The 26,360-nt window shown below is 59.0% G+C and overlaps 3 protein-coding genes across 3 annotated transcripts; all 3 read left to right on the plus strand.

Annotated features, from left to right (window-relative positions):
- The first annotated feature begins 498 nt into the window (after positions 1-498).
- PRM3 (protamine 3) lies at positions 499-983 on the plus strand. Its single transcript, XM_008542085.2, has one exon. It carries the CDS (start codon positions 626-628, stop codon positions 893-895), a length of 270 nt encoding a protein of 89 aa, XP_008540307.1. The 5' UTR covers positions 499-625; the 3' UTR covers positions 896-983.
- Positions 984-4,550: 3,567 nt separating this feature from the next.
- On the plus strand, positions 4,551-11,172 carry TNP2 (transition protein 2). The gene is made up of 3 exons (XM_070568941.1): positions 4,551-4,957; positions 10,802-10,911; positions 11,074-11,172. Exons 1-3 carry the CDS (start codon positions 4,627-4,629, stop codon positions 11,170-11,172), a joined length of 540 nt encoding a protein of 179 aa, XP_070425042.1. The 5' UTR covers positions 4,551-4,626.
- Positions 11,173-15,526: 4,354 nt separating this feature from the next.
- SOCS1 (suppressor of cytokine signaling 1) lies at positions 15,527-17,396 on the plus strand. Its single transcript, XM_070566751.1, has 2 exons — positions 15,527-15,637; positions 16,231-17,396. The coding sequence occupies exon 2, from the start codon at positions 16,281-16,283 to the stop codon at positions 16,947-16,949; it is 669 nt and encodes a 222-aa protein (XP_070422852.1). The 5' UTR covers positions 15,527-15,637; positions 16,231-16,280; the 3' UTR covers positions 16,950-17,396.
- Positions 17,397-26,360: the final 8,964 nt, after the last annotated feature.

Here is a 26,360-nt window from a genome sequence, read left to right on the forward strand (position 1 = left end):
CTCCTGGGCTGGAACTGTGTTGTACGGGTGTGTGTAGCCAAAGAGCCCTGTAACCTCCAAAGCTTAGGACCCGCTGCCTTTAAAGGGTGATTTTTGGGGACGAGAAGGGGTTAGTAGGGTTTTCTTTAGTTTTCTAGAAGTAAAGCTTACACAGAGCGCACGGGTCTTAAGTGCACCTGTGTAGGCACCGCTCAGGTCAAGAAACCAGCGCTTCCAGCCCCCCACACAGGTCGCCGCTGTTCTAACCATCCTCATGTCCTGCCGACAGCTCTCTTGGGCTGAGTGTTTCTGGGATGTGGGGAGGAATCTGTGCTCTCCTGCTTCCAGAAATTCTACCCCCAACTCTCCGCCCAGCTCAAAGGGGGACTTTTGCCAGGTGGGGCCCAATGGAGGAGGCCATGTGGTGGGGTCACATGGTATCCTGCCTCTGCCTCCCGGAACCCAGCGGGGCCACTGGTAGCCAAGGTTTGAGTCAGGTGTCAGCCCAGACTCAGGTGTCCAGGGTGGGGGAGGGGTATTCTGGGACCCCTTTGTGATGTCAGCGCCCTGCCCGCCACCCTCACAGCCCCTCCGCTGCCCCTCAGTGGCATTCCCTCCCAGTCCAGAGAGGAAGCCAAAGTGAGCGATGGGTTCCCACTGTGCCAAGCTGGGCACGGGCCACAGCCGGGGCCACGAATCCTCCATGAAGAAGCTGGTGGCCTGCGTGAGTCAAGATAACTTCTCCCTGTCATCGGAGGGCGAGGAAGAGGAGGAGGCAGAGGAAGAGGAGGACGAGGAGCTCCCGGTGCAGGGGAAGCTGCTGCTGATGGAGGCGGAGCAGGAGGAGGAGGAGGGCGCCGAAGACGACGCCGAGGCGGCCCAGGAGAGCCCGGAGCCCAAGCAGACACACTCCTGACCCGCGATGACGGCCCAGGACGAGGTGCCCGCCGCCGTTCCAGCGAGGAGAGCTTTCAGAACAGAGTCAATAAAGAGTCTCCAAGAAAGGCTGCTCCTACTTTGTGTCCCTAACCCCGTGCCGGTGCATGTGTGCGGGCGCGTGTGTGTGCATGTGTGTGTGTGTGTGTGTAGGGAGGTTGAAGGGCAGGAGTCAGTGACCCCTGTCCCTGATGTCCAGCCAGAAGCTGTCACAAGGTCCGATCCCCGTGACGTCTCTGTCGCCGTCTCCTGCTTTGGGGGGTGGAAAACGCGGTGGCCTGGCTGGAAAGTCAGGCCAGGGGGAGCGGGGGGAGGCTCTCCTCCACATCTGAGCAGACACAGCACCCCATGGGACAGAGCAACCCCCTCAGCCAAACCCCCATTTTCCCACTCTAACCACAGACAGTCTTATCTTAAAGAGGGCTGGCTTGGAGCTCAGCAGATTTGGGTTCAAATTTCTTTCTGCTAGCTGTGCGACCTTGAGTGAGTCACTGCCTGTCTCTGATCCTCAGCCGGCCCCTCCCTGTTTAAGGGTGAGATTAATGGCTACCCCACAGGTCAGTGGTCAGGAGAATGAACTGAGATGCCTGGTGGGGTCGGGCCTGGCACATGGTGAGTGTTGGAGTCAGACCAGTATTGGTGCTGGAGTCGTGGTGGGTCTGTCCACCGAGCCAGCCCTGGTTTGGGGTCGGGGCTTGTGGAGGGGCCCGAGTCCTTCTCAGCCAGAGTCTTCGGCTGCTGTCTCACGCTCCAGGGGGCCATCCGTGCCCCCACCAGGAGCTCCCTTCGGCCTCCATCAAGGGGTCCAGTGATGGAGACAGAGCTGGTCCTTCATCAGAAGGCTGTGGAAGCTGCAGAACCCAGGCCCTGTGCCCACTTCCCCTACCTCCTTCTCCTTCCAGAAGCTTCTCATCCTGCCCCCGGCTCCCTTAACCCTTTTCTTCCCGAAAAACATGACACACGTGATCCCCACCCTCCTCCCTCAGGAGTCCCCCGGGGCACCAGCCATCGGCGACAAGGACCCTGGTCAGGGCTCCCGGGGTGGGGGAGGTGGCGCTCCTGGGGAGGCCTGCTCCTTTGGCACCATGTGTGAGCCTGCAGGCGGCAGAGGCGAGCGCCGTCCGCAGGTGGGGGCCTCATGGCCCGTGAGTCCTGCCCCCGTCCTCTGACCAGGGATCCCGGTCAGCAGCTTTGTCCTCTTATCCGAGTCGCCCTGACACACCTGCCCATCCTTTCGCCCAGCAAACACCTGTCACACCCCTGCTGTAAGCCACACACCGTGCCAGTCACTAGGGGCCCTAACGTGAATCAAAAACACTTTCCGTCCTACTATGCACTCCAGGGTCCAGGGAGTGGGGGAGAATGTCCAGAGACCCAGAAAGTCTTCACAGCGTGGCCCAGTACCCGCCCGGCCCCAACCTGCCCCACCGAGCCCACACAGGCAGGGCCGTTAGCACAGAGCCGCGGGAGCCCTCCGTAATCCCTGTGGATCCCGTAGTGACCGTAAGGCTGGACTGGATTTGAATCCGAGCTCTGCTGCTGACTAGCTGTGGGACTCCGGGCTGGTGACTCAACCTCTCTGAGCCTGTTCCACCTTTGTAAAATGTAACAATCGTACCTATCTCACGGAGTGCATTGGTTTCTTAGAGCTACTGTAATAAATTATAACAGACTTGGTGGCTTAAAACGGCAGAAACTTATCCTGGAGTCTGGAGGCCAGAAGTCTGAACACAAGGTGTGGGCAGGGTGCTCCTTCCAGAGGTCCTGGGGGAATCCTTCCTTGCTTGTCCCCTCATGGCGGCTCCAGGTGTTCCCGGGCTTGTGGCTGCATGACGCTACCCTGTGCCCGCGCCTCCCCACGGGCTCTACCCCTGTGTGTCTTCTCTTGTGGCTCCTATAAGGACACGTCATTGGGTCCAGGGCCCGCTCGCACGATCCAGGGCACCCTCAAGATCCCTAATTTAATCACATCTGTGAAGATCCTTTTTCCAAACACGGTTGTGTTGCCGGGTCCAGGGGTTAGAATGTGGGCTTATCTTTTGGGGGCACCCTTCAGCCCACTTACAAAGGGTCCTTGTGAGGCTCGAGGACAAAGATGCCCAGAGAGGGCGGGACCCAGAGCCCAGCCTCACTGGAGGCGCTCGGTGAATGAGGGATGTTTCCACCCTCAACAATGTGACATGTTTATTAAGAAATAAACTGCCATAGGGCCGGCCCGGTGACGCAGCGGTTATGGTCTCACATTCCGCTTCGGCGGCCCTGGGTTCACCGGTTTAGATCCCTGGTGTGGACATGGCACCGCTTGGCAAAAGCCATGCTGTGGTAGGCGTCCCACGTATAAAGTAGAGGAAGATGGGCACGGATGTGAGCTCAGGGCCAGTCTTCCTCAGCAAAAAAGAGGAGGATTGGCAGCAGATGTTAGCTCAGGGCTAATCTTCCTCAAGAAAAAAAAAGAAAGAAAGAAACTGCCATAAAAGCGGATGACAGCAAATCCTTGTAACAAGTGGCAAAGTTGTGCAGGAGTGGAAGTGGACTATGGCGTCCAGATGGGGGGCTGGCTGGCGGAAGGGAGATGGAGACGGAGGGAGTTTCGTGGGTGGAGAAGAGGGAGGTACAGGCGGAGAGCAGCCGAGAGCTGAGCCCAAGGGCGTGGGCCACGGCATGGGGTGGGGGGCTGTGGACGGAACTCCCGAGGCGAGGGGACCTCATGTGCCCACACATGGGGGCTTTCCTCTTAAGGTGCTGGGAGGCCGGAGCAGGGATGGCGTGACTCCAGCTGTCCCACGGGTCTTTGTTACCAGGGGGTGGAGTAGAGTCAGGAGGCAGGAGCCGAGGGAGGAAGACAGCTTCCAGGAGCCTCTGGCGGCTCCACAGGCACCTCAGGCTCCCGAGAATACCAGGAAGGAAGGAATGACATCTCTTTGTTAGATGCGGAAACCAAGCCTTGAAAACCAAATGACCCACCCAAGACTGGACATTAGGATGAAGCGGGGTTCGAACCCGGCTCTAAAGCTCCCGGCGTTCAGTCTTGCTGGCAAGGTGGGCTTGCCAGGCTGGCCCCAGGACCACCCCCCAGGCCACTGGGTTCCTCTCATCATTGTCCATCCGGTAAGCCAGCCAACTCATCCGACATCATCTGCCTGAGCCCCGGTCGTCTCCCCATCGACCCTGTCCCCCCCCCACCCCCCGGCCGGCTGCCCTGGGCTCCCAGCTTCCGAGTTGCCTGGGCGAAGAAGACAAACACCCGAGAAAGCATACACAACGTTTATTGAGCTCTTCCGGTGAGCTGGACCTGAGCCGAGGGCTGGACACGGAGGCTCCCGTTTAATCCGTCCGATGTCCCTAGGAGGTAGGTATTCCTGCTGTCCCCATTCTACCAAATGGGAAACAGGGACCTGGAGAGGTGAGTGTCCAGAAGGAAAGGAAGGAGGGCATCTGGGCTGCAGACTCAGCTCGAGCTGACCCACAGGTCCCCACTCTTAACCAGAGATGGGACGACCCCAGAGTGCCCCTGAAACCTGTCCCGCCCTGCGGGTTAGGGGCAGGGACAGAGGGCTCTGTGCCAGCCGAGCAGTATCTGTTACACCCCTGTGACCTGTGCCATCACAATCGGCCCCAGCTATATAACCAGGGGCTGCCAGGGCCTCTGTAAATCTGGACGTGCCGGAAAAGCAGGAGGGGAGGCCTCTGCCCCTCCAGACGTGGCCTCCCATGGACACCAAAGCACAGGGCCTCCCTGTCACCCACTCTCAGCCCCACAGCAACTCTCGGCCCCAAAGCCACACCTGCAGCCAGTGCGACTGCAGCCACCACTGCCAGAACTGTAGCCAGAGTTTCGCCACTGGCCGCTGCAGCCAGAGGTCAAGCCCCAACGTGCCAAAGCATCACAGTCACACCACGCACTCCCACTCCGGTCCCGCACGGCCCATCACCCACTCCTGCAGCTACTCCAAGAAGAGGAAGAACCTGAAAAGACAGGGGAGCAAGAGGAAGGCGGTGAAGAGGAGCCAGCGGGTTGGCAAAACACAGAGGTGGCACTCAGGTACCTTTCAAACGGGAAGGGCCACAGGGCGCCCCAGGGGAGGGGCGGCAGCCCAGCTGGACCTCGGGGGCAGGGAGGAGAAGGCTGCAGCCTCCAAGGGGGAACACAGAGGAACGACAGGCAAGGGCCAAGAGGGAGGGGCAACGGTGGCTCCGGCTGGTTGTATATGTGATGCATTGCTGGACTAGTCCTTTGGATAAATTGGATGAGTTATTGGGAGGATGGACAGATGGCAGATTAGCTAGATGGAAGCTTGGCTGGTGGATGAGAGGCAGGGTGGATCCATAAATTAGAAGGTTGGTTAGGTAGAGGCATGGGTGATAGAAGGGTTACGTGATTGCTTGAGTGGATGGAGGGAGGAAGGGAGGGAGGGAGGGAGGGATGGATGGAGGGAGGGAGAGATGGAGGGAGGAATGGAGAGATGGAGGGAGGGATGGAGGGAGGGAGAGATGGAGGGAGGGAGGGTGGAGTGAAATGCTTGTTGAATGACCAGCAACTCGAATGGATGTGGTTAGCTGAACTGGATCGATGCACTGGTGGGAGAAAGAAATTAGTTGGTTGGGTAACGGTTGATCCACGATAGTTGGACGTGGCTGGAAGGACGTGGATGGTGAACGGATGGTGACTTGGTTGGACGTAGTTGGAAAGATGGAGGTATGAGTATTGATGGGAGGGTGGGCATTTGATGAACTGGTCAAACACTGGTTGGCTGGGTGGCTGGAAGATGGGTAGATGAACGGATCGAACGGTTAACTGGATGGAGGGAGTAATTGAATGGACCAACTGATGCAAGAACGGACGTCTGGGCTCGATGGGCAGCCTGGATTAATGTCGGGTAAATGGACGGACTGGGTGAACTTGCGGAGGGGTGGGTGATAAATGGGATAAACGGATGGATGGATTCACATAAGTCAAAAGGACCTCGATGGTCTAAGCACCATCCACCCTGCATATCTCATTACAAAGGAGCAGGCCGACCCCAAGGAGAGGTTAAGTGACTTCAGGAAACACTCAGCTCTTAAAGGGCCCCTTTCTCATTCCCTTCCTTAGGGCGGAAACACAACTGAGAGGCACCCCGCGGCTCATTCCTGTGTCGGTTTCACCCAAATGAGGACGCCATCCCGCGTGGAACGCTAGAAGGAAAGCGTTCTGCAGGAACACGTTAACTACAGGGATTTCTATGCAACACTGATTAAAGCTTGCACACTGGATGACTCTTCTTGTGTTGGCATTTTAATTGCACTAAAGGTGTCTAGCGTTCGGGGCCCTGGTTTGGAAGCAGGAAGCCGGGAAGATGCTGCATAGGGAGTAGGGACGGGCCACGTGACCTCAGGAAAGCATAAGGAGCTAATGCTGGCACAGGGGCAGAAACGAATGAGGGGTGGGGACTCCGAGGAGCCTGTGAAGTAGACAAGCAACACTCTGCTTGGGCAGAGCCCTCCTGGGTGCACACACGTGCACACACAGGGGATGTCCATGGGCCCGCACACTGTTTATGTGCTCCCCACGCAATAGTCCACCCAGGAGCATGGCGGGAGACAGGCGGGAAGAGGGTCAGGAATGTGCATTCTGCAGTCCAGAGCATCCTGAATTTGAATCCTGGATCACTGAGTTGCCCTGCTGTGTGACCTTGGGCTGGGGATGAACCTCTCTGAGCCACACTTGTTTCAACAAACTTTTACTAAGGAACCGAATGTGTCTGGGGGCTGTGCTAGGCTCTGCGAACGCAGAAGACACACAAGGCCCTGTGACAAGGTCCAGTGTGTTTCTAAAGATGCTGTTGGAGGCTGTTGTCGAGGACAGAAGGGACAAGAGGAAGAGCTGCTAGCCGGGTGTGGCCAGGAGAGAGGGACCACTGGCTTGGACGGAAGGGTGACACCGGAGATCTTCCGAGACAGGTGGGCGGGAGGGAGCACCTGCTTGTGCGGGGGTCAGGCCGAGGGCCAGCAGAGAGGGCAGAGGGGGGCGGAGCCGGGTCATAACAGCCCGACACGGTGAGGGCACCTAGCATGGGGCGGGGCACATGGTTGCCTGCTGTCCCTTTGGTGTCACATCTGGCATTTGGGCTAGAGGAACAGGGTGGAGCACGCGGAGATGGGAGGCAGGGCGGGCGTGGAAATGATGAGGCTGTCCTCGGCGGAGGCAAAGGGACCGGGAAGCATTGCGGGGGAGCCCTGGGGAACGCCCTCCGGTGGTGATCACCTGGCAGTCTATACATATATCGAGTCGCTGGGGTGCACACCCAAAGCTAACAGAATGTTTGATGTCAATTTTATCTCAATGGGAAAAAAAGGAAGTCTGAGCTGTGCAGGCCCCCGAGCTCAGCAGAGCCCGCCCCGGGCCGTGGCCTGCAGGGGAAGGTCTCCTTTCAGATCGGTGTGTGACTTCAGAAAGTCACTTCCCCTCTCTGTGCCTCGGTCTCCTTGTCTGGAAAATGGCAGGGCAAAGAGCCTCCTTGGGGGGTTCACTGAGAGCCCACACATGCGGGTATCCAGCAGAGGGCCTGGGCCACGGTCTGCACCCCGGGGTCCTTGACCTCCCCTCACCACAGGGACAGGTTCCAGGTTGGCATCATGCGCCCCATGAGAGGGTGTGGGGAAAGGCCCAAGCAGGCGGGAGAAATCCCCATTTATGGAGCGCCTACTGGATACCAGATGCTTTGGCATAAGTGTTTCCACTGAATCCACACGCCCTCAGCAGGAGAGCTCCTGTTCCCACTTTATAGGTGGGGAAGCTGACTCAGAGGTGAAATGATTTGATTGAGGTCTCCTGGAGGGCAGGTCTGCGATCAGAGGTCAGTGCTCTGCCCAGGATCCCGTTTCCCACTTAAAAATGTAAGGCCCCATGATGCCATGATAGTCATTAACACCTCAGTGCAACAGAGTTTGGGAAGCCCTTCCAGGGAGCATGTTTTAAGGGAGGAGACAGAGACAGAGGGTCAGAGGATAAGGTCAGGGACTTTGAGCCCCGCTCACCAAAAGACCTCCTATTCCTTGGATGGTGTCCTTTTGTGATATGATCACTGGAAGCAGGGGATCTATTATAGACACATGATTTCTATAATAGAGGAAGTCAACTGGAAAGCAGACAGACTGGGTCACATGCGTGGTTTATGGACCCGTCATTAACCTCACATTTCCCTGAAACCAGCACTCAGAAAGAAAGCGGCACAAGCACACACAGATAGCCAGTCACATATACAAAGAAGTCGCCGTTCAAATCCGCTCAGACACAGAGAGCTAGGTTCACGTGTGAATTCCCAAATACACACACACACACACACACACACACACGCGCGCGCGCGCACACACGCATGCATGCAGACTCTCCCAGGCCTCCCCTCCCACAGCCTGAAGCACACACGCGCTCGCCGCCACACCCCTCCCCTCTCACCGCCAGACACACGATGATGAGAGGAAAAAAATCAAACCACAAATTCATTCTTTCGCTTGCTCGGGTTGGGGTGGGGCAGTGCTATTTTGGGGGCAGGCCTGCTGGAAACCCAAATTCAGGAAAGAGAAACAGATGCTAAACGCAGCCGCCCAGAGCTGTGCAGAGGCTGAAGCAGGCCTGTCTCGTCCTTTGGGTGGAGAGATCCAATTTCGCTGGGGGGCTGGGGTGCAGCGAGTCTGCGAAATAGATACGGCCCCACCTGTGGTGGGCCTGCCCACTCAGCTGCCCGGGGCTGTCATTCCACCCACCCTGGTGGTCACTAACGGGACGGGACGCAGCAGTCCTGGGGGAGGGGGGTGGTCAGAGAAGAGGATTCGGAGCCTGAGTCGAGAGGCCCATTTGAGGTCCAATTCAGGAGGAAAAGACCTCAAACTGTAGCCACACAGACTCACGTTCAACTCCCAGCTCCTCCATTTCCTCGCTGGGCGACCCTAGGCCTGTCTCTTAACCTCTCTGAGCCTTAGTTGCATCTCATGCTTTGTGACGGGGTCCACGGGAGCATCCTGTTCTTGTCGCATCCCCAGTATTTAACACGGGGGCCTGGCACGTAGGAGAAGCTTAGTAACTCTTTGTTGAATAAATGAAAAAATGAGCAAGCCTTAAAACAAAAGTGAGATGCTACTTGTGTACCCATTAAATGCGCAAAATGAGAAAAGGTTTGATGACAAGAAGCACGGGCGACATCCCGGGGAAACAGATACTGTCGCACACGGCTGCCGACGGGGGGACACGCACAGACAGGACACTGGGCAGCGTCTGCGAATCCATAAAGGGCTTCTCACACACGTGGGCCAAGAGGACACACTGGGAGGGTTAAGGGTCACATTGTTGCAAGAGGAAAAAAACTGGAAACAACCTATGTGTCCATCCAGGGGACGGCTGCACGAACACACAAGGTTCATTGAGGAATAGCAGGCGGTTTTTAGAATAATGGGGTGATGGCCACGTGATCTATCCAGGTGGCTAGGATCTGTTGTCCGGGAGGAAAAGAGCAAGATGGAGAAAGACACAACCAGCGAGAGAGGAACAAATTCTACACAGAGCCACTGTATTTTTACGGGGAAAAACGCAGCTATGGAGGTGCAGAGAAAAAGATCTGGAAAGACAGGGACCAAGCTGGTGCCTGGAGTTACGTCTGGGGAGGGGAACTGATTTAATTATTTTACGTGAGGAATTGAGAGAGCAAATTAAGGAGGAAAAAAGGAACGAGCATCAGGGAGAGGTCTCTGATGGGTGCTTAGTAAAGCTTTGCGGACTCTGAAAAGAGATAGTACAGGAATGTTGAATATAAACTCTGTGCTGGCAAAGTGGTGTTATTATCTCTTCTGAGCCAATGGCTTTGGTCCCTTTCTGGGCTAGCTGGTCTGGGCAAGGTGACACAGAAGGCTCTCTGCAGAGGGACTCATTGCCCCAGGGCAGGGAGAAGCCAAGCCCAGGCCCTGCCTTCCTCCAGCCCTACCTCGCCCTATCAGCCTCACCCTATGGACCACCCTATAAACCACCAGCTGGTCTGGCATGCGGGGCCGCTGGCCTTCTTACCTTCTCCCCTCCCCCACTCCCCGACCCCCCGCCACCTGCCGCTGGGGTCCTCAGATTCTCGTCTCCACGCCTTTGCTTGTGCTGGGCTCGGCCAGGATGTTCTCCCTTGTCTACCCTTGGCTTAGTCCCGCTTGATCTTTAAAATTCAGGTCAAGGATCACCTCCTCCCAGCCTGCCTCCGGGCCCTGCCAGCTTGGCCAGGCGCCCCTTCCTGCGTCAGCACCCTGGGCTTCCCACGTCACGGCCTCCCTGTCTGTGTGCCCCGAGACAACAGGCCTGCCCAGACAGAGAGGGCCGGCCGGATCCGACCTCTCATCACCGTGCCTGCCACTCTCAACCGCGTTCTCGTGGCTAGGGGACACTGAGTTCTGCCTCTCAATCTCCCCGGCCTGCTGTGTGGTCCCTTCTCACGTCCAGGCTCGCAGCTTTTGCAAATTCTTTCCTCCCCTCTACGTTCAGCTCCCAAAGGAAACTGCGATTGCTTCTTGTCCTCAGCAGCTATGGGATGGCATAGGGTACCAGATCGGCTTGTTAGAATAGCGTGTGAAAACATGACAAATGGACTCTCAGGAGGTCCTGAGGGAGCTACTGACAAAAACACACTGGTTCTGCCACGTTTGGGCTTTGGCACTATTCTTTGGGCCACTGGGTTAAGTCCACTTGCCTGAAGCCACGGGGCTGGTGGGGGTGGGGTGCTGGGATGGCAACAGGCGTCTAGACTCCACAACCAGGGCTCTCAGCAGTCCTCCTTCGGGCCCCTCCTGTGTTGGTGTCACTAACACCATAACAGCGACCGGCTAACACTTCACAGCCTCTCTGACCTGATCTCTCCCTTCTTTCCCCGTCACACAGGGATGACGGGTCTACTGGCAGCTTCTCATCAAGCCTTCCGAGGACAGCCGAGGAGCCAGCCTGTCACCACCTGGAGTCCAGCCACCGCTCCTGTCATCGCTCCGGGGCCGGTCAGGCTCCTCTGTCCCAGAGAAGTTTCTCCTTGGGCTGGAGTGTCCCCACAGCACATCCCTCCCCCACTGAGACATGCCATCTTTCAGGCTGTCGGGGCCACCGGCACAGCAAAGCCACCTCTCCAGGCGGGGTCTGGCCAACCCCCGGGGCCCCCCCAGATCACCTCCACCAAGTCCCACCGGCTCCAGGAGAGCCTTTCTCAGCTGGCCAATGGCGACATGAAGCTTCCACCTCACAACCAGGGGCAGAGCAAATAAGGCGACAGACCCCAAAGCTGCCACCTGGCCCCGCCCCAGCAGGGGCTCGCTCGGCAAACAGCCGTTCCTTCCCAGGTCTCCCGGGGTACGGGGGCTGAGCCCAGAACCCAGGCCGTGGACTCCCCGAGCAGTGCTCTCTTCCACAAAGCATCAACGTCCCAGTGTGGCACCCATTTCAGGGGCTAGCGTGGCGACCCCCACAGGGGTCAGGGATCAACATGGGGTGTGTTCCAAGGCCTCAACTGCAGGTCATTGAGGCTAACGCCACAGCTGCCTGGAAGGCCAGCGCCAGGCAGCTCTGCCCACACCCAATCCTGCAGTGTCTCCTGCAATTAGGGGGAAAATCCAAATGCCTCCACCCCTACAAGGGCCTGCCCCCCCCCTCACTCTCCACACCAGCTACGCACGGCTCCCCCCAGGTTCTCCAGTGTGCCCAGCACTCCCACCACTGGGACTTCTTCTCTCTCCCTAGAGCCCTCTTTATCCGGCTTCTAGAAAGACCTCAACTCTGCTGTCACCGCCTCCAAGAGGCCTTCCCTGACTGCCTTCTCTCACTCCTCCCGCACTGCACCAACAGCTCCTCGCTCCCTTTCTCCCTGTTCATTGCCCCCCAGCACCTGCCACCATCTGAGATGATGGCGTGAATTCGCCGCCTGTCTGCTCGAAGACCCCTGGGCCCCTGGTGCCGGCAGATAGGAGGCACTCTATAAATACTTGCAGAATAAATACTGAAGGAGGAAAATAGATACGCTATTCCCCTTATCCTGCAGATGAGGAAACTGAGGCATGGAGAAGCTTGCCCCAGGCCACATGCTTATTACGTGGCAGACTGAAACTCAGGCCGCTCATGGCAGAATCGAGGCTCTAAGCCACACAGCTCAGGGCCCCCAGAGGCACGGGCTCCCTTGGGAACCTAGGCTGCCCCGTGGGTTCGGAGAAAAGGCGGGCTGAGGGGCACGGGGGCAGAGGGCAGTTTCAGGATTACAGGCCCTGTCCTGCGGCCACTGTTCCCAGCAGAACTGTGCCAGAGCTGGAAAGAGAAACTGAAAAACCTAGCTGTCCGGGCCAGGATCTTGACTCGTCCAAGCTGCTGGCTGGGCCCCTCACTCCTCGGGAACCATCCCGCACATCTGGCTGTGGTCCAGCAAGCTGTGAACACAGGGCTGTCCCAACGGCCCTGTGACAGGAAATCATCTGTGCTGAGCACTTTTCCCTGTGCCTGGCACTTGGCTCCCAGCTCTGCATGCCTTGCTGCTCTGTGAGGCACCAAACTTCCAGAACCCATTTTGCAGATGGGGCAAACGAGGTCCAGAGAGGGCAAGTGGCTTGCCGGAGGTCACACAGCTGGGAAGCAGCAGGCCTGGAGTCTGAAGGCAGCCCCTCAGGGCTCCCCACCCCCGCCTGGCTTCCTGGGAGCCTAGCCCTGGTCCTCCACAAGAGCCGTCCAGGAGGCAGATGTGTGTCAATCAGCTCATTTCTTGTCTCTTCTGGCATCTGGATTTGGTTTCAAAAGAACTCAGGACTTCAGAAAATGAAACCAAAGCCATAGCAACTGTCGCTGTTGGTGGCGAGGAGAACACACACGTGCTGGCTGATTTGTGCCTGAGTCACCACAGCTTTCACAAGCAGGATCCGGTCAGGGAAGGCCAGGCCCACCGTCCAGGCCGGGAATCTGAGACTCAGAAGGGCCCAAAGCTTACAGACGAGAGGGAAGTCCCCACTCCTCCCCAGGCAGCCTCAGGATACACACGGATGACTCTGACTTCTTCAGCATCTACTATTTTCCCAGAAAACAGACCAGGATGCAAGGCCACCAGGAACCGGGGGTGGAGGGAGTTTAACAGCACAGTGGACATGGGCAAAAGCTTTGGGATCTGACATTCTGGGTATGAGTGTCAGCTCTGAGCCGTGTGCCCCTGGGCAAGTGACTCTCCCTGTGAGCCTCAGTTTCCCTATCTGTGAAATGGGCAGATTGGATGGCTGTGCCAATCCAGTGCTCTAAAGACTGGAAAGCCTTGAGCTCAGTCAGCTTAGGCCAATATATCGCAGTAAACGAAATGAAGGAGAGGGATCCACAGCGATGGGTGGGAGTGTGGCAGCAAGAGGGGGGCCGAGAGGAGGCCTCAGTCCCCGGGGAAAAATAAATACTGTCCCCAGTAGCCGTCGAGGCTGTCGACGGGAGATACATGGGCCATTAGCTATTTATAGATTTCCCTGCGTGCAGAGGCCTGCCAAGGAGACACGATGCAAGGAAGACAAGTCATACAGGAGTCAGCCCAGCATGGCCGCCATCTCTGGGCCTGGACCACTGCCCTCAGCTCAAGTGGGAAGGAGGTGCCACCCCCCCACCACCCAGTGCTGGCACCCAGGGGCCTGGTTTACCCCCAAAACTCCCCTCCTTCCACTCCACCCGAGCCTTCTCTGGCTTCTCAAATGGGCTCAGGGATGAGGCCACGTGCCTGCAGGCTCCAACACGCTGCCACGCCCACAGGCACCCTCGGATGAGAGACAGTGACAGACAGCCAACGCCCACTGCAAGCCGATTATTCACGGGGGACTGTCCCAGGCACCTGACCCACAGTCACTTAGTCAACCCCCACCGCTCTGAAGGAGGTGCTACTGTTATCTCCATCACACAGACGAAGACACCAAGGCAGAGGGGTTAAGTTATGCCCAAGGTCACAAAGCTGGAAAGCTTGCAGAGCTGCAATTGAAATCCAGGGAGTCTGGGTCCAAAGTGTGGCTTTTAAGCACTGCTTTATATCTTACTCAGCACCCCCCACAGGCACGGCCCCAGCACTGCTCTGGAATGACCACAGCACCTGACCACTGGCACACGCTCGGCTCTGCGTCTTCTCTCTCATCCCCTTGCACAAGACGGAGCGTGCGAGCGCATGACCCAGGGCGACCACATCAATGGCCACCACCAGCTGCTGCTGACACGAATTCAGGGAGCCGACAGGTCCCAAGAAACGCTGGCTCGGGGACACTCCCTCGTGTCCAGGAGGAAACACAGGGGACCTGAGAGCTGCCTGCGGCCAGGGAAGGAAAGGGCCAGAAAGGCACCCAGGGCTTCAAGGAGAGGTGCCGGCTGGGCTGCAGCCTGTAGAGGGCAGTGTGCCCCAATGAGCGGCCAGCCACCGTGCCCCCAGCCTGGCCTGTCTTCTGTGTGACCCTGAGACCAACACTACTTACCCACCAGCTCCAACCCTCATTTGTTCTTTCTCTCCTTGAAAAATTACATGTGCCAGCCCCTTTCCACGACCCAGGATCGCTCACACACACCAGTGTACAAATCATAGCCCGCACCACCACCCCCATCATCCGGAGCCCAAGGTGGGGCTGCGGGTCCGGGTAGATGCTTGACCGGGCAGCGGGAGGGGAATCTGTCAGGCAGAGGTGGGGGAAGCGGAGGACTGGCCGGGAAACTCAAAGCAGGTTTTGGAACCACGGCATCTGAAAATGAACCATCTTTTCATTGGGCTCCAAAGCGCGTCTGGAGGTGCCCAGCGGCTCCTGTCCCCAAGCTAAGAGCGCGGAGGGTGTGCCTCGTGCAGAGCTCCCGAGGTGCCAGTCGCTGCGAATCACGGCCCCGCCCGGGCCTCAGTTTCCCCGGCAGTGGAGCAGCGGCGAGGGCAAGCCGAGGCAGCCGCCGGCCTCGCCGCCCCGCCCGGTTTCCGAGGAACTCGGCCGGCCCGCAGTAGAGGCGCCCTTCCCGCCGCCGAAGGATTCCTCCGAAGCCTGCGGTCAGGCCGCCGCTTCCTGGGAAGCCCAAGACTAGACTAGGGACGCCGACGGGCCGGGAGGGGTGCGGGGGCGGGACCCCGGGACCCTGGGGGCAGGGCGACGGCGGGAGCAGTGCGGAGGGGCGGGAGGCCCGGACCTTCAGGCCGGACCCCAGGCTCGGTGGAGAGGTCTAGCTCGAGGGGAGTAGAAGACAGAGACCTGGCGGGGGCGAGGGGTGCGTCAGGACCCGTGCAGAGCATCCTAAGGGCTTGGATGCAGAAACCCGCGATCGAGCGTCCTGGGGGCAAAAGCAGGGACTTCAGGTCCCAAGGGGGCGCCCGAGAAGGGGCCAGCGGGTTCAGGGGCGGGGCCGGAGACCTTGATGGACGGGTCCTAGGGCTGTGCAGCCTGGGTCAGCGTAGGGGGCCTCCGCGGAGCGGGTCCCCGGAGGTTTGGAAAAGCTCTAGCTGGCGGGGGCCCGCCGCGCGCCAGCGCCACCCTTGAAAAAGAAACCGAAAGTGGCGGGGAGGGCGGGTCCTGAGGGGGGGGGCGGAGCCCGCGGGGCGGGGCCTGTCGCCGGGTCCGCCCCCACGCCGGTTTAAAAGACTGGCGCAGGGGCGGGCGCGGGCAGAGCGAGCTGCGGCCGTGGCTGCTGCACGGCTCCCGGCCCCGGAGCATGCGCGAGAGCCGCCCCGGAGCCCCCCGCCGCCCCGCCCGCGGCCCCGCGCCCCGCCGCCAGGTGAGCCAGGCACCGGGCAAGGAAGCGGGAGGGACAGGGGAGGCCGGGGGAGGACGGGATCGCGGCTGGCAGGCCGGCCTCGGGGGCTGCGCGTTGGGGTCGCGGCCGCCACGCCCCTGGCTCCCGCCGGCCCCACCCTGGCAGCCCCCCGCGCGCGGGGCTCCCGCAGCGCCGCTTTTCTCCTGCTTCTGCCCAAATCGCCCGGACGGGCGGCCAATCCCCGGTGTGGCCGGCAGGCGGCGGCCGCGGGGCGGCGAGCCGAGGGCCAGGTGGCCGGAGTCGGGGCTGGCTTCTCCCCGGCACCTCTCTCCACGCCCCCTTCTCTTACCCAAACTCCGAGCGCCCTGGAGGCTGGACTCCGCCTCCCCGCCACCCGGAGTCCGCACCCACCCTGGAAGCCCTCGGCGGATGGGGAAGCCCATTTACTAGACGCGTCCACTGAGGCTCCAAGGGGCCCCGCCGCCTTGATCCTCCGCCCTCGGCGCTTTGGGGTCGGCTCAGCCTGGAGCCCCACCCCTCCAAGTGGTCCCGCGGCCCCCCACCTGCCCGGCCGCACCCGGCGCCTCCGCTCACTGCCTCTGTCTCCCCATCAGCGCATCCCCGGACGCTATGGCCCACCCCTCCGGCCGGCCCCGCGTGTAGGATGGTAGCACACAACCAGGTGGCAGCCGACAATGCAATCTCCACGGCAGCAGAGCCTCGACGGCGGCCAGAGCCTTCCTCCTCCTCCTCCTCCTCCTCCTCTTCTTCCTCCGCCTCCTCCTCCGCGGCGCCCGCGGCCCCGGCGCGCCTGCGGCCCTGCCCGGCGGTCCCGGCCCCGGCCCCGGGCGAGACGCACTTCCGCACGTTCCGCTCGCACGCCGATTACCGGCGCATCACCCGCGCCAGCGCGCTCCTCGACGCCTGCGGCTTCTACTGGGGGCCCCTGAGCGTGCACGGGGCGCACGAGCGGCTGCGCGCCGAGCCGGTGGGCACCTTCCTGGTGCGCGACAGCCGCCAGCGGAACTGCTTCTTCGCCCTGAGCGTGAAGATGGCCTCGGGCCCCACGAGCATCCGCGTGCACTTCCAGGCCGGCCGCTTCCACCTGGACGGCAGCCGCGAGACCTTCGACTGCCTCTTCGAGCTGCTCGAACACTACGTGGCGGCGCCGCGCCGCATGCTGGGGGCCCCGCTGCGCCAGCGCCGCGTGCGGCCGCTGCAGGAGCTGTGTCGCCAGCGCATCGTGGCCACCGTGGGCCGCGAGAACCTGGCGCGCATCCCCCTCAACCCCGTCCTCCGCGACTACTTGAGCTCCTTCCCTTTCCAGATCTGAGCGGCCGCGCACGCAGCATTAACTGGGGCGCCTCCTTATTATTTCCCATTATTAATTATTATTTCCCCGGAATAATAACGTTGGGGCTGGGGGTGCCTTCCACGCCTGGGTTGGAGGGAGCGGGCGGGGGGGGGGGGCGATGCGCCTCCCCCTGGCTGCCGGGGGTCCAGGCCGCAGACCCCTCCCCAGCTCTTGGGGCGGGCGCGCCCCCTCCAGGTGCTCCCTCTGGGTCCCCCTGGTTGTTGTAGCAGCTTAATTTAACTGTGTCTGGCGCCGGAACCTCCTACCTCTTCATGTTTACATATACCCACTTATCTTTGCACAAACCAGGGGTTGGGGGAGGGCCTCTGGCGTTATTTTTCTGCTGTGCAGAAACCTATTTTATATTTTTTACAACCAGATTAGGGAATAAACTTTATTATGAAAGTTTTTTTTTTTTTAAAGAAACAAGGTTTCTAGAGCGTGTGCTTTGTCCGAGGTTTTCCTTGGTTGTGAACAGGGCCGGGGAGAGGGGGGCCCTAAGGCTGCCGTGGTTGGCTGGAGGTGCTCCTTGGCTGGGGGCCACCCACAGCTCTCAGGGCTCCGAGGGGACGTGGGTCTGGTTTTGGTATTTTGTGTCCGGGAAAACGCAAGTTCACATTTCAGCGCTTAATGTGTGCCGGGCCCGATTCTGTGCTTTACAGGCTCAAATCTAATCCTACAGAGACAACCCTGTGAAGCCACCTCTTAGCCCCCTTTTACAGGAGAGAAAACCAAGGCTGGGGTGAATCGGCCTGTGGTCATTCCCGTGTCCCAGAAGACACTTGGGTCTTTTTTTTTTTGGCTGTCCACCCAGAATCTGTTTGAAATGGGTGACAGAGAGGAAACTGCTTTCATTCTGTGACCACAGCTACTTCCAGGAACCCGGGGTGGGGGAGACGCTTGATGAGTTTGTGGAAGGAGGAGTGGCACATTCTGAAACCCCGGAGTCAAGGGAGACATTTTAGATGGGATGGGGACCCGGGGTTGGGCCTGACTTCCCTCCCACCCTGTTCTGTTTCATGTACTTTTCGCTGAACACACAGCTTGGAGCCAGAAAGCGGCTTTGTGGGCTGTGGTGGCAGGAGGGCCCTGCTGGTGGCTTTGGGCAATTCCCTTCCCCTCTTGGGGCCTCCGTGTCTGCCTCCGAAATGGGCTTGCTGGAGGAGGAGGCGTCTGCTGGAACCCTCAGTCTGCATCTTACGGAGGAGGTGATGTTTGCAAGGGCAGGGGAGGGAGCCGCTGTTCCAGGATGTTTGTGGGGCCGGCTCGCGTCCCCAGAAAGAGCCTGTGACCCGGGTTTTAGGGCTCCTCCTGTGTCTGTGGCCGGCCTGACAGATAAGCCACGCTGGACTGCTGTCCCCAGTGAACCGAGTCCCTTTTGGGTTTAGGGTGAAGCGGGCGCGTTGCGCTTCATTCCGAGACGTTGGCACGGCTCTCTGCAGCCCTGGGCACGCTTCTAATGGAGTGTCCTAATATTTAATAATACCTTTCCGCCTCGAAAGTGCAGCATAAAATTAACTTGAGCGTCGGAGAGCCGGAGCGGCCCTGGCTTGTCTCGGGGATTAAAGAGGTTCCAGGCCTCCAGGTGAAGGACGGTGAGGAGGGATCTCGGAGAGTTTCCGCAATTTCATCCTCTAATGAGGGGCTGGGAGTGAGGGAGCTGACGCTCGGCTCTGTGCCTTTTCTTTGAACCACCTCCCTGCCTTTTGTCGTCGGCTGTGTGGATCCATTGCTGCCCTGGGCCTGACTTTCCCTGTCCCCCAGCCAGCTTGGGCAGTGCGTGGAGACAGAGAGGTCCAAGGAGACGATGCTTGGGCACATCACAGACACAGAGGGAGCGCTTGCTGCGCATGCCGGGTCCTGAGCTCCCTCGCTGAGTCCTCACAACCAGCCTGTGAGCTAAAAACCGCTCCCCCATTTTACAGATGGGAAGACTGAGGCTCAGAGAGGCCTAGCAGGACACACAGCAAGTAGGGGAGCCAGATTTTCAAACTTTGTACAGCTTCAGCGGCTGGGTACCACAAGGCAACACAGCCTCCCACGAGGGCCTAATGGTTTCAATAATAAGAAGAATAAACAGCAGCAGCTGCTGACATTTTTAGAGATAGCGTCACTGCCGGCCCCACTCCAGACCCCTAGTGACTGATATTAAAACATCAGCCTTCACCCCCGCCTTGTGTATGACTTAGGGCCTGTGACTATCCCCGCTTTACAGATGAGGAACCAGGTCCGCATCTAAGGGGTGAATTTGCAGGTAGTTTCCAATATTTTCAGGGTTTTTTCCTCCTTGAAAAAAAAAAAAGTGGAAAAATCACATCTTCCTTCCACAAACCCCTTCCTCTTAGAAAACCTGGAGCCCAGCAGCTAAGAATTGAGGCCCCCATCTGAGCACGCTCCCCAGAGGCGGCCCCTTCTCTTTGTGAGTCCTTTTCAAAAAGATCTATGCTAAGCCGTGTACAGTGGGCCGCACTGCAGGCCCGTGTCACAGATGTGTGCAGACAGCGCTGCAGAGGAAGAGAGGGCTGGGGTGGGCCGGGGGCGATGGGTGCCATGTGGCTTCCCCGGAGGTACAGATTCTCTCTGTCTCAAACCTCAGCTTCATGATTCAGCAGTGCTGACGTCAATTTACAAGAATGAAAAGTGAGAGGAGGGTTTGTGTGTGTGTGTGTGTGGGGGGTGGTGGCCCGGGTTGGGGGCCCAGGTGCCTCTGAGGTGTCCTTCCCCAGAGGGGGCGAGCTGGGCAGCATGGGGCCTGCAGGATGGGAAGGGAGCGGCTCTTGAGAGCGATGGGAACTGTGTACAGGTGCGGGAGTGGCCTTCCACCCACATCAAAGCCGCCCCGCAGCCGGGGACGCTCATCCCCATTTTAGAGGCTCAGAGAAGTACAGTCACTCACTTGGGGTCACACAGCTCAAAAGTGATAGCCAAGACTGGCACCGGGTCCAGCTGACTCTAAAGGCAATTGTTTCTTAAAGAGTGGGGGAGGGGAGGGGAGGAAGCCTGTGAAAAGGCATATTCCTAGGCCTCACCTCGACCTGCTTGATCCTCCCCAGCTTTGGAGCGGAGCTGGCCCTGTCCCGCAGCCAGGAAGTATCGAGCTGTGCCTCTTCCTGAGGTGATGCACACAGCACTTAGAACAGCACCTGGCAGCCCATCTCAGCACTCAGTGATGAGCACTCACGGAGCACCTGCTGAGTTCCAGGCAGAGGGAACGCAAGGGCAGAGGCAGTCGGCTGGGGAGGAGTTCAGCACCTTCCAGAAGGTTCCAGAAGGCTGGCCGAGCTGGAGGGGCAGAAGGAGGCGAGCGCAGGAGAGCAGGTGGGATGGGTGGGCAGGCCCGGAGCCCTGGGGGCCGTGGTGAGGAGTGTGGATGTGGAGTGTGACAAGGGCCTGGGGGTGACCGCTGGGTAGACACGGCCCTCGGCTTCTTGCCTTATGTGTGTATCCCGGGGAGGGGGAGGGATGGGGGCCGGTTCCTTCTGGGCCAGACCCCTCACGTCCAGGCAGTCAGGCCAACAGCAAGGCAGGGACAGCCACAGGACCAAGCGTGGGCCAGGCCTGGGGCGGCCGGCCCTGGGGCAGGCGTCACACAGAAACTCCAAGGAAGACCTGAGCCCCCCCGGCCTGGTCTGAGCAGGGCCCAGAGTGCAGGTGAGCGCAGGTGGGGCTCACCTGTGCAGGGCGGGGTGGCCTCAACTCTGGGGGAGGATGCGAGGCCCTCAGTGGAGGTGAACTGAGGCCCGGCACAGGGTGGGTGTGACCATGCCACCTGGAGGCCCGCTCTACAGGCCCCTCCCCTGGCCTCCACCACCATCATCCAGAGACTCCCCAGGGCCCGAGGCTTCCAGGGAATCACATGGGCTTCCCCTGATTCCAGGGTCTCAAGGTCCTGCAGAGAGGGGAGTGGAATTTTCAACAAAGCAAATTCACCCAGGGACAATGGTGCCCAAGGTGGGCACTCAGACTGCCCCTCCCAACCCTGCCCCTGGCCATGGGATATGACAGACCACCCTCATGGGAAACTTGGGTTCCCGGCTGTACACCGACTGGCCCCATACAACCCGGTCCCCTCCCCAACCCACATACCCAGTGTGGGGTGGCACATCGCCAAGCCCCAGTCCTGCAATGGCTCCCTGCCACACTTGGGAGAAGGCCCATCACCCACGAGGACCCACAAGGACCCTCGAGGCCTGCAGGTGGTCCCTGCCGACGTGTCTGGTGTCAGCACTCACCATGAGCCCTCCAGCCACCGGGCCTTTGCACATGCTGTGCCCCTGGCCGACATGTGGTGATGACATGCGCCGATGACTCCTGCACCAATGCTCAGATCCCCTCAGCCTTGCGCCTCCATGGGGTCCTAAGGCCTCCCCGTGCTGCTGCTCACAGGCCATCTGCGGGCCATCTGTGGGCTCTGGGAAGACCGGGGCCCAGAGAGTGTGTGTCCTAAGGGCAGGCCAGGTCAAGGCCATGATAGTGGGTCTCCCCGCCCCCTCTAGTCCTCAGAGACCGCAAAGCACCTCACCCCATCCCAGTCCACATGGATCCCTGCCTCCCGGACTCACAGCCCTTAGCATCTCCTCGCCTGGACACAGGATGGATGAGTGTCCCCACCCCCTGGGAGCAGCCAAGTAAAGGGTGCCTCCAATACTCGGGACTGGCCTTCTCTGCTTCTTGGTCCTTGCACTACTGCTGTTTTAAAAGAATGCCCTTTACTGAGCACCTGGTGGGTGCCAACCCCTCACCAGGTGCGTGGTGAGGGGACAGGCTCAGAAAGGGGAAGGAACCGCCCCGCGTGGGTCCAGGGCATAGCATAGCCGGAATCTGACTCCAGGTGCTTGATGCCCAAGTTCGTGATCTTACCACTACGATGCTCAAGGGTTCATGGGTTTGCGCTCCGTCTCTGACACGTAGGACCCCCCTGGAGGATGTTCAGAGCAATCCCGAGGCCCAGCTGGGGCTCAGAGCATCTCTCTGGCCCACCCTCTCCCCACGGCACAGGCCGGGAAGCCGGGAGAAGCCGTGGGCTGGCAGCTTATCCGCAAGGCTGCATCAGAACTAGGAGAACGGCGGCGGCGAGATGGGACCCTGGGAGTGGCTCTGGGAGCCGGTGGGTCTGGCTGCAAATGAGGCTGTGGATGCAAATGGCGCTGCACAGGGAGGGGACCGCGTGAGCCAGAGAGCTGGATCCCGGGCCAGGGCAGGGCTGGGAGGGTGGCAGTCAGGGCCGGCTCCACCTGGGGACCTGCAGGGGCCTGTGTGACGAGATGCGTATGCCCTCCCACACCCGGGTGCAGCCGGGAGGGGCAGCCAAAGGTGCGATGAAGGAGAGGAAGGGGCGAGGCCTGCAAAGGTCAGCCTGGGCTGGCCCCTCCCCACCAGCATTTCACCCCGGAGGCAGCAGGAGGAGCGGAAGGAGCTGCCAGGGACCTGGGTTCGAGTCCCGAGCCTGCCGACTGTAGTGGCCTCATCTGTAAAACAAGCAGTAGACTCGATTACCCCCGCTCTGCTCTGCTCCCCAGGGGTCAGCAGGACCAACCGATTTAATGTAAGTGGAGGCAAAATGCATCACCATTCAAATAAAGAAGTATAATAATAATTATCATTTCGCATCACACGAGCCGCGCAGATGTATTTGAATCAGCATGGCCATCAAGGCAGACACACCTGCTCCCGTTCCCAGCTTGCCATTGGCTGAGACCAGCGCTGGCTGCCGGGCCTCCAACCCATGGAATGCTCACTGGACGGTGAGCATTGTCATATGTCCTCCATGCCTGGTATCTCATTTAATCCTCAAAGAACCCTATGAAACAGATACAATCATTCTTATGCTCCTCCATTGGCAGATGAGGAAACTCAGGCACAGAGAGGTTAAAGAAAGTGCCCAGGGTCACACAGCAGATAGAGGGCAGAAGCCAGGGGATTCTAACACAGGCAGCCCGATTTTACAGCCGTTCCCTCTTTTTAAGCTCTAAGCGGAGGCTGCCAAACCGTCAGGCCCTGGAGCTCCACTTGTAGGATTTTTGCCAGATCCATCCACGTTCCAGCTAGTCTGTCCTTCCATTATTATTTTCCGCAAGGGGAGTTACTCGGTTTCCTTAAGGAAGTCTTATTTCAAGGGAAATGCAGCGTTCCCACACACGGAAAGCCAGAGCCACCGGCCACAAAGAGGCGACACTTAGAAAGATGCGGCAAAATGCAGACCACGTTCGTGAGTCCCAGCTAGGTACTGGCGGCTCGCTCTGCTCTGAGAAGGTCAGCTCTGTGTGGGGTTGAGAAGGAGGGAGGCAAAGAGCGGGATATGTCACGTGTCAGAGAGGTGCTTAAAACACAGTGGCCCCCCCATGGGACTTTCTCCTTGACTTAAGCAGAAAGATGGCAAGGGAATGAATGTAGGAAACTGCTGGTTCCTGGCGGGAGGGGGGGTGGGGGGGCTCAATGTTTTATAAAAATGACCTTGCGGGGGCTGGCATAGTGGTTAAGTTTGCACGCTCTGCGTCGGCGGCCCGGGGTTTGCAGGTTTGGATCCTGGGTGCGGACCTAGCACCACTCATCCAGCCAGGCTGTGGCAGCATCCCACATAAAATAGAGGAAGACTGGCACAGATGTTAGCTCAGCGACAATCTTCCTCAAGCAAAAAGAGGAAGATTGGCAACAGATGGTCGCTCAGGGCCAATCTTCCTCAGCAAAAAAAAAAAAAGAAAGAAAGAAAGAAAGAAAAGACCTAACACCATCATCCAGAGACTCTCCAGGGTACCAATCTCAAGCCCAGAAACACTGCCCAGCTTGGCTGCCAGATGTGTGTCCTGGGCAGGCAGTCCCGTTACTGACCCTAAGCGTCACTTTCCTCACCTGTGAAACGGGGTAAGCGTTTGGATGGCACAGGGTATGGAGGACTGAAGGAAGTGATGTAAACCGTTGAGTGCAGAGGACGTGCTCAGTAAGAAGCCCCATGTTGGCAGGGCAGGCTGGGCCCTTTGTCGGGGACCTGGCCCCCCACCCCCAGCTGGGGACACTGAAAATGAAACCCCAACGTGCCCGGCCTGGGGCTCCTCCGTGTCATTTGTCTCATCTTTCGCCGAGTCCCCTGTGTGCTAGCCTGGTGACAGGAAGGGCCACAGTTCCTGGAAGGTGGATCAAAGCGAAACTCGCTCAGGTCCAGCTGGGAGGGGCTGTGGGCTCCCCCACCGGGCGGGCAGGGGCGTGGGGGCAGGGCGGGAATGCACACTTGAGCCATGAGTGGGCCTCCCCCGTGCTGGATTCCAGATGGGGATACTGAGGACCAGGGAGGCGGGCTCTGGCCCCTTTGCAGGCACTAGGAGGCAAGTGGGCCTGATTGCCCAAATTGCGCATTCAATCACTCCCACGCCTGATCACACGCACAGCGAGCCCCCGCTGCCGAAGACGATTCCTATTAGCTCCCTGTTATCCAGCACTTTCGGGGCCTCAGGCGAGGTTAAGGCCTGTGATCTCACAGCTGGTAAAAGGAGTAGAAGCAGATGTGGTCCCAGCAAGATGACTCCGGAGCATTCCAGTGGCGCCCAACTGCTGGACACTAAATTCTAACCCCTTTCCTGTGGAGGCAAGGTCCTGCACCACGGGCCCCAATGTACATTTCTAGCCAAACCATCCCTTGTACATTCCCCGTCTGCTTCCATCATCCCAATTTCCCATCGTTCCCTAGGCCTTTCGAGCAAGCCAGGGAGAGCCTTTGATGTTTCCCTTGCTTCCTCCTCACTCCGGCGAACTCCTACTCAATCTGCAAAGCCCAGCTCAGCCATCGCCTCCCCTGGGAAGCCCTCCTTGACTCTGCTGGCCCGCACTGCCTCTCTCCTGCCTCTGTCAAAGCCCACGTCAGAGTGCTGAGAGGTTTGCTCTGTCTTCAACACTGTGAGTGCCAGGAGGGCAGGGACCAACTTGTTAGCTGTGTGATACAAGCAAGTTACTTAGCTGCTCTGTGCCTCAGTTTCCCCATTATTATCGTGGCTATCTCCCAGGACTGTTAGGGGGAGTAGATGTCTTAATGCCTGTCCAGAGCTTAGAAGCATGCCTGGTATAAACAAAGTTCTCTAGAAATGCAATAACAATCCACGATGAGTACAGGTGACAGTAAACTGAGGGGCAATGAGAAAAGAGAGAGAAGTGGGTACCAGGGCCCCCCGTGAAGGAGGCACTAACGCCGCCCTTCCCGGAGGTGCAGGGGTGCCTCCCCCCACACACAACAGATATGTGAGGCACAAAACTGGCAAAAATTCTCTTGCATGTTTATTGCAATGTGTATTAGGGAAAACTTAGCACCTTGAACCTGACGTGGCTATTCCTGCCTGAGACAAGACTAAAGGTATTTAGGGTTCTAAAAAGTTGAGGGAGGAGCATTTGGTTAGAAAATGTAAAGAATGTCTTAGGTGAAGGATGGAGTTTGAGAAATGCTGGAGTGAAAAAAGAAAAGAGAAAGAGAGAGACAGAGAGGGAAGAGGCGCTAGAGAGATGGCGATGGGGAGAGACATGCAAAGAGGGCGAGAGGGTGAGAGAGAGAGAGACAGAGAGAGACAGAGACAGAGAGACGGAGACAGAGGGAGAGAGAGCAGGACGGAGAGAGAGGGGAGAGGGGAGAAGGGGGGTGGAGGATGAGGAGGAAGAAAGGAAGGCGGGAGAAACAGAGAGGGTGTGAGAATAAAAAAAGGGGCACAGGGTGGATGGGTGAAGGAATGCAGGAGTGAAAGGATGAATGAGTGAATGAGCGGGTGAAGGAATAAACAATACGAGACTCGTAAAATAAAGGGCAAATGAAGGAAGGGGAAGCAAGGGTGGCCGAGCCAGGTGGCAGGCGCCTGGCCCCGGGAGCCGCCCGCTCCAGCCCTCATGGCTGTGTGTCTGGGCGATGCAGGACCTCTCTGGGCTCCGGCCTGGGCCATGTCCTGAAGTGGTGACCGTGTTTCCGAACCTGGACGCTGGAAAGCTGTGCCCTCAACCCTCTCCCCTCCAGCCGAGGACCTTGGGCACCTGCTGGACTCCAGCCCCAGGAAACTGAAAGCAAAAGCTGTCCAGGGCTTTGCCCAACCTTCCTGTCCCTCAGCTGGTTTCTTAGAAGTCAGGTGCCTGGGCTTCCAGCTGCACCCGAGGGGCCCCTCGCCCTGGCGGGTGCCACGCCGCCAGCAGAGACAGGCCCGTGCTGGAGCCAGCAGCATGCTCCCCAGATGCGTGACGGTCACACACAGATCCCATAAATGTTTATTCACGTCTCCTGTGTGGCACATGCGGGCGGAGCAGGAGAACCTGGGCCGCTCGGAGAGAAGAAAAGGACAGACAGGGTTTCAGCACCGCCTGATCCGGGCCCCACAAGAAGGTGGCTGGAGGGTTGGGGTGGCATCAAGAAAAGAAGAAGTAATTAGG

This window comes from Equus przewalskii, chromosome 12 (assembly GCF_037783145.1).
Source record: "Equus przewalskii isolate Varuska chromosome 12, EquPr2, whole genome shotgun sequence".
Lineage (NCBI taxonomy): Eukaryota > Metazoa > Chordata > Mammalia > Perissodactyla > Equidae > Equus > Equus przewalskii.

Excerpts from the sequence above, each read along its gene's own strand:
- SOCS1 (XM_070566751.1), top strand. The coding sequence starts at position 16,281 with ATGGTAGCACACAACCAGGTGGCAGCCGACAATGCAATCTCCACGGCA.
- PRM3 (XM_008542085.2), top strand. The coding sequence starts at position 626 with ATGGGTTCCCACTGTGCCAAGCTGGGCACGGGCCACAGCCGGGGCCAC.
- TNP2 (XM_070568941.1), top strand. The coding sequence starts at position 4,627 with ATGGACACCAAAGCACAGGGCCTCCCTGTCACCCACTCTCAGCCCCAC. Across the intron at positions 4,958-10,801 it reads AACACAGAGGTGGCACTCAG|GGATGACGGGTCTACTGGCA; the intron begins GTACCTTTCAAA and ends CCCGTCACACAG. Across the intron at positions 10,912-11,073 it reads CTGTCATCGCTCCGGGGCCG|ATCACCTCCACCAAGTCCCA; the intron begins GTCAGGCTCCTC and ends GGGCCCCCCCAG.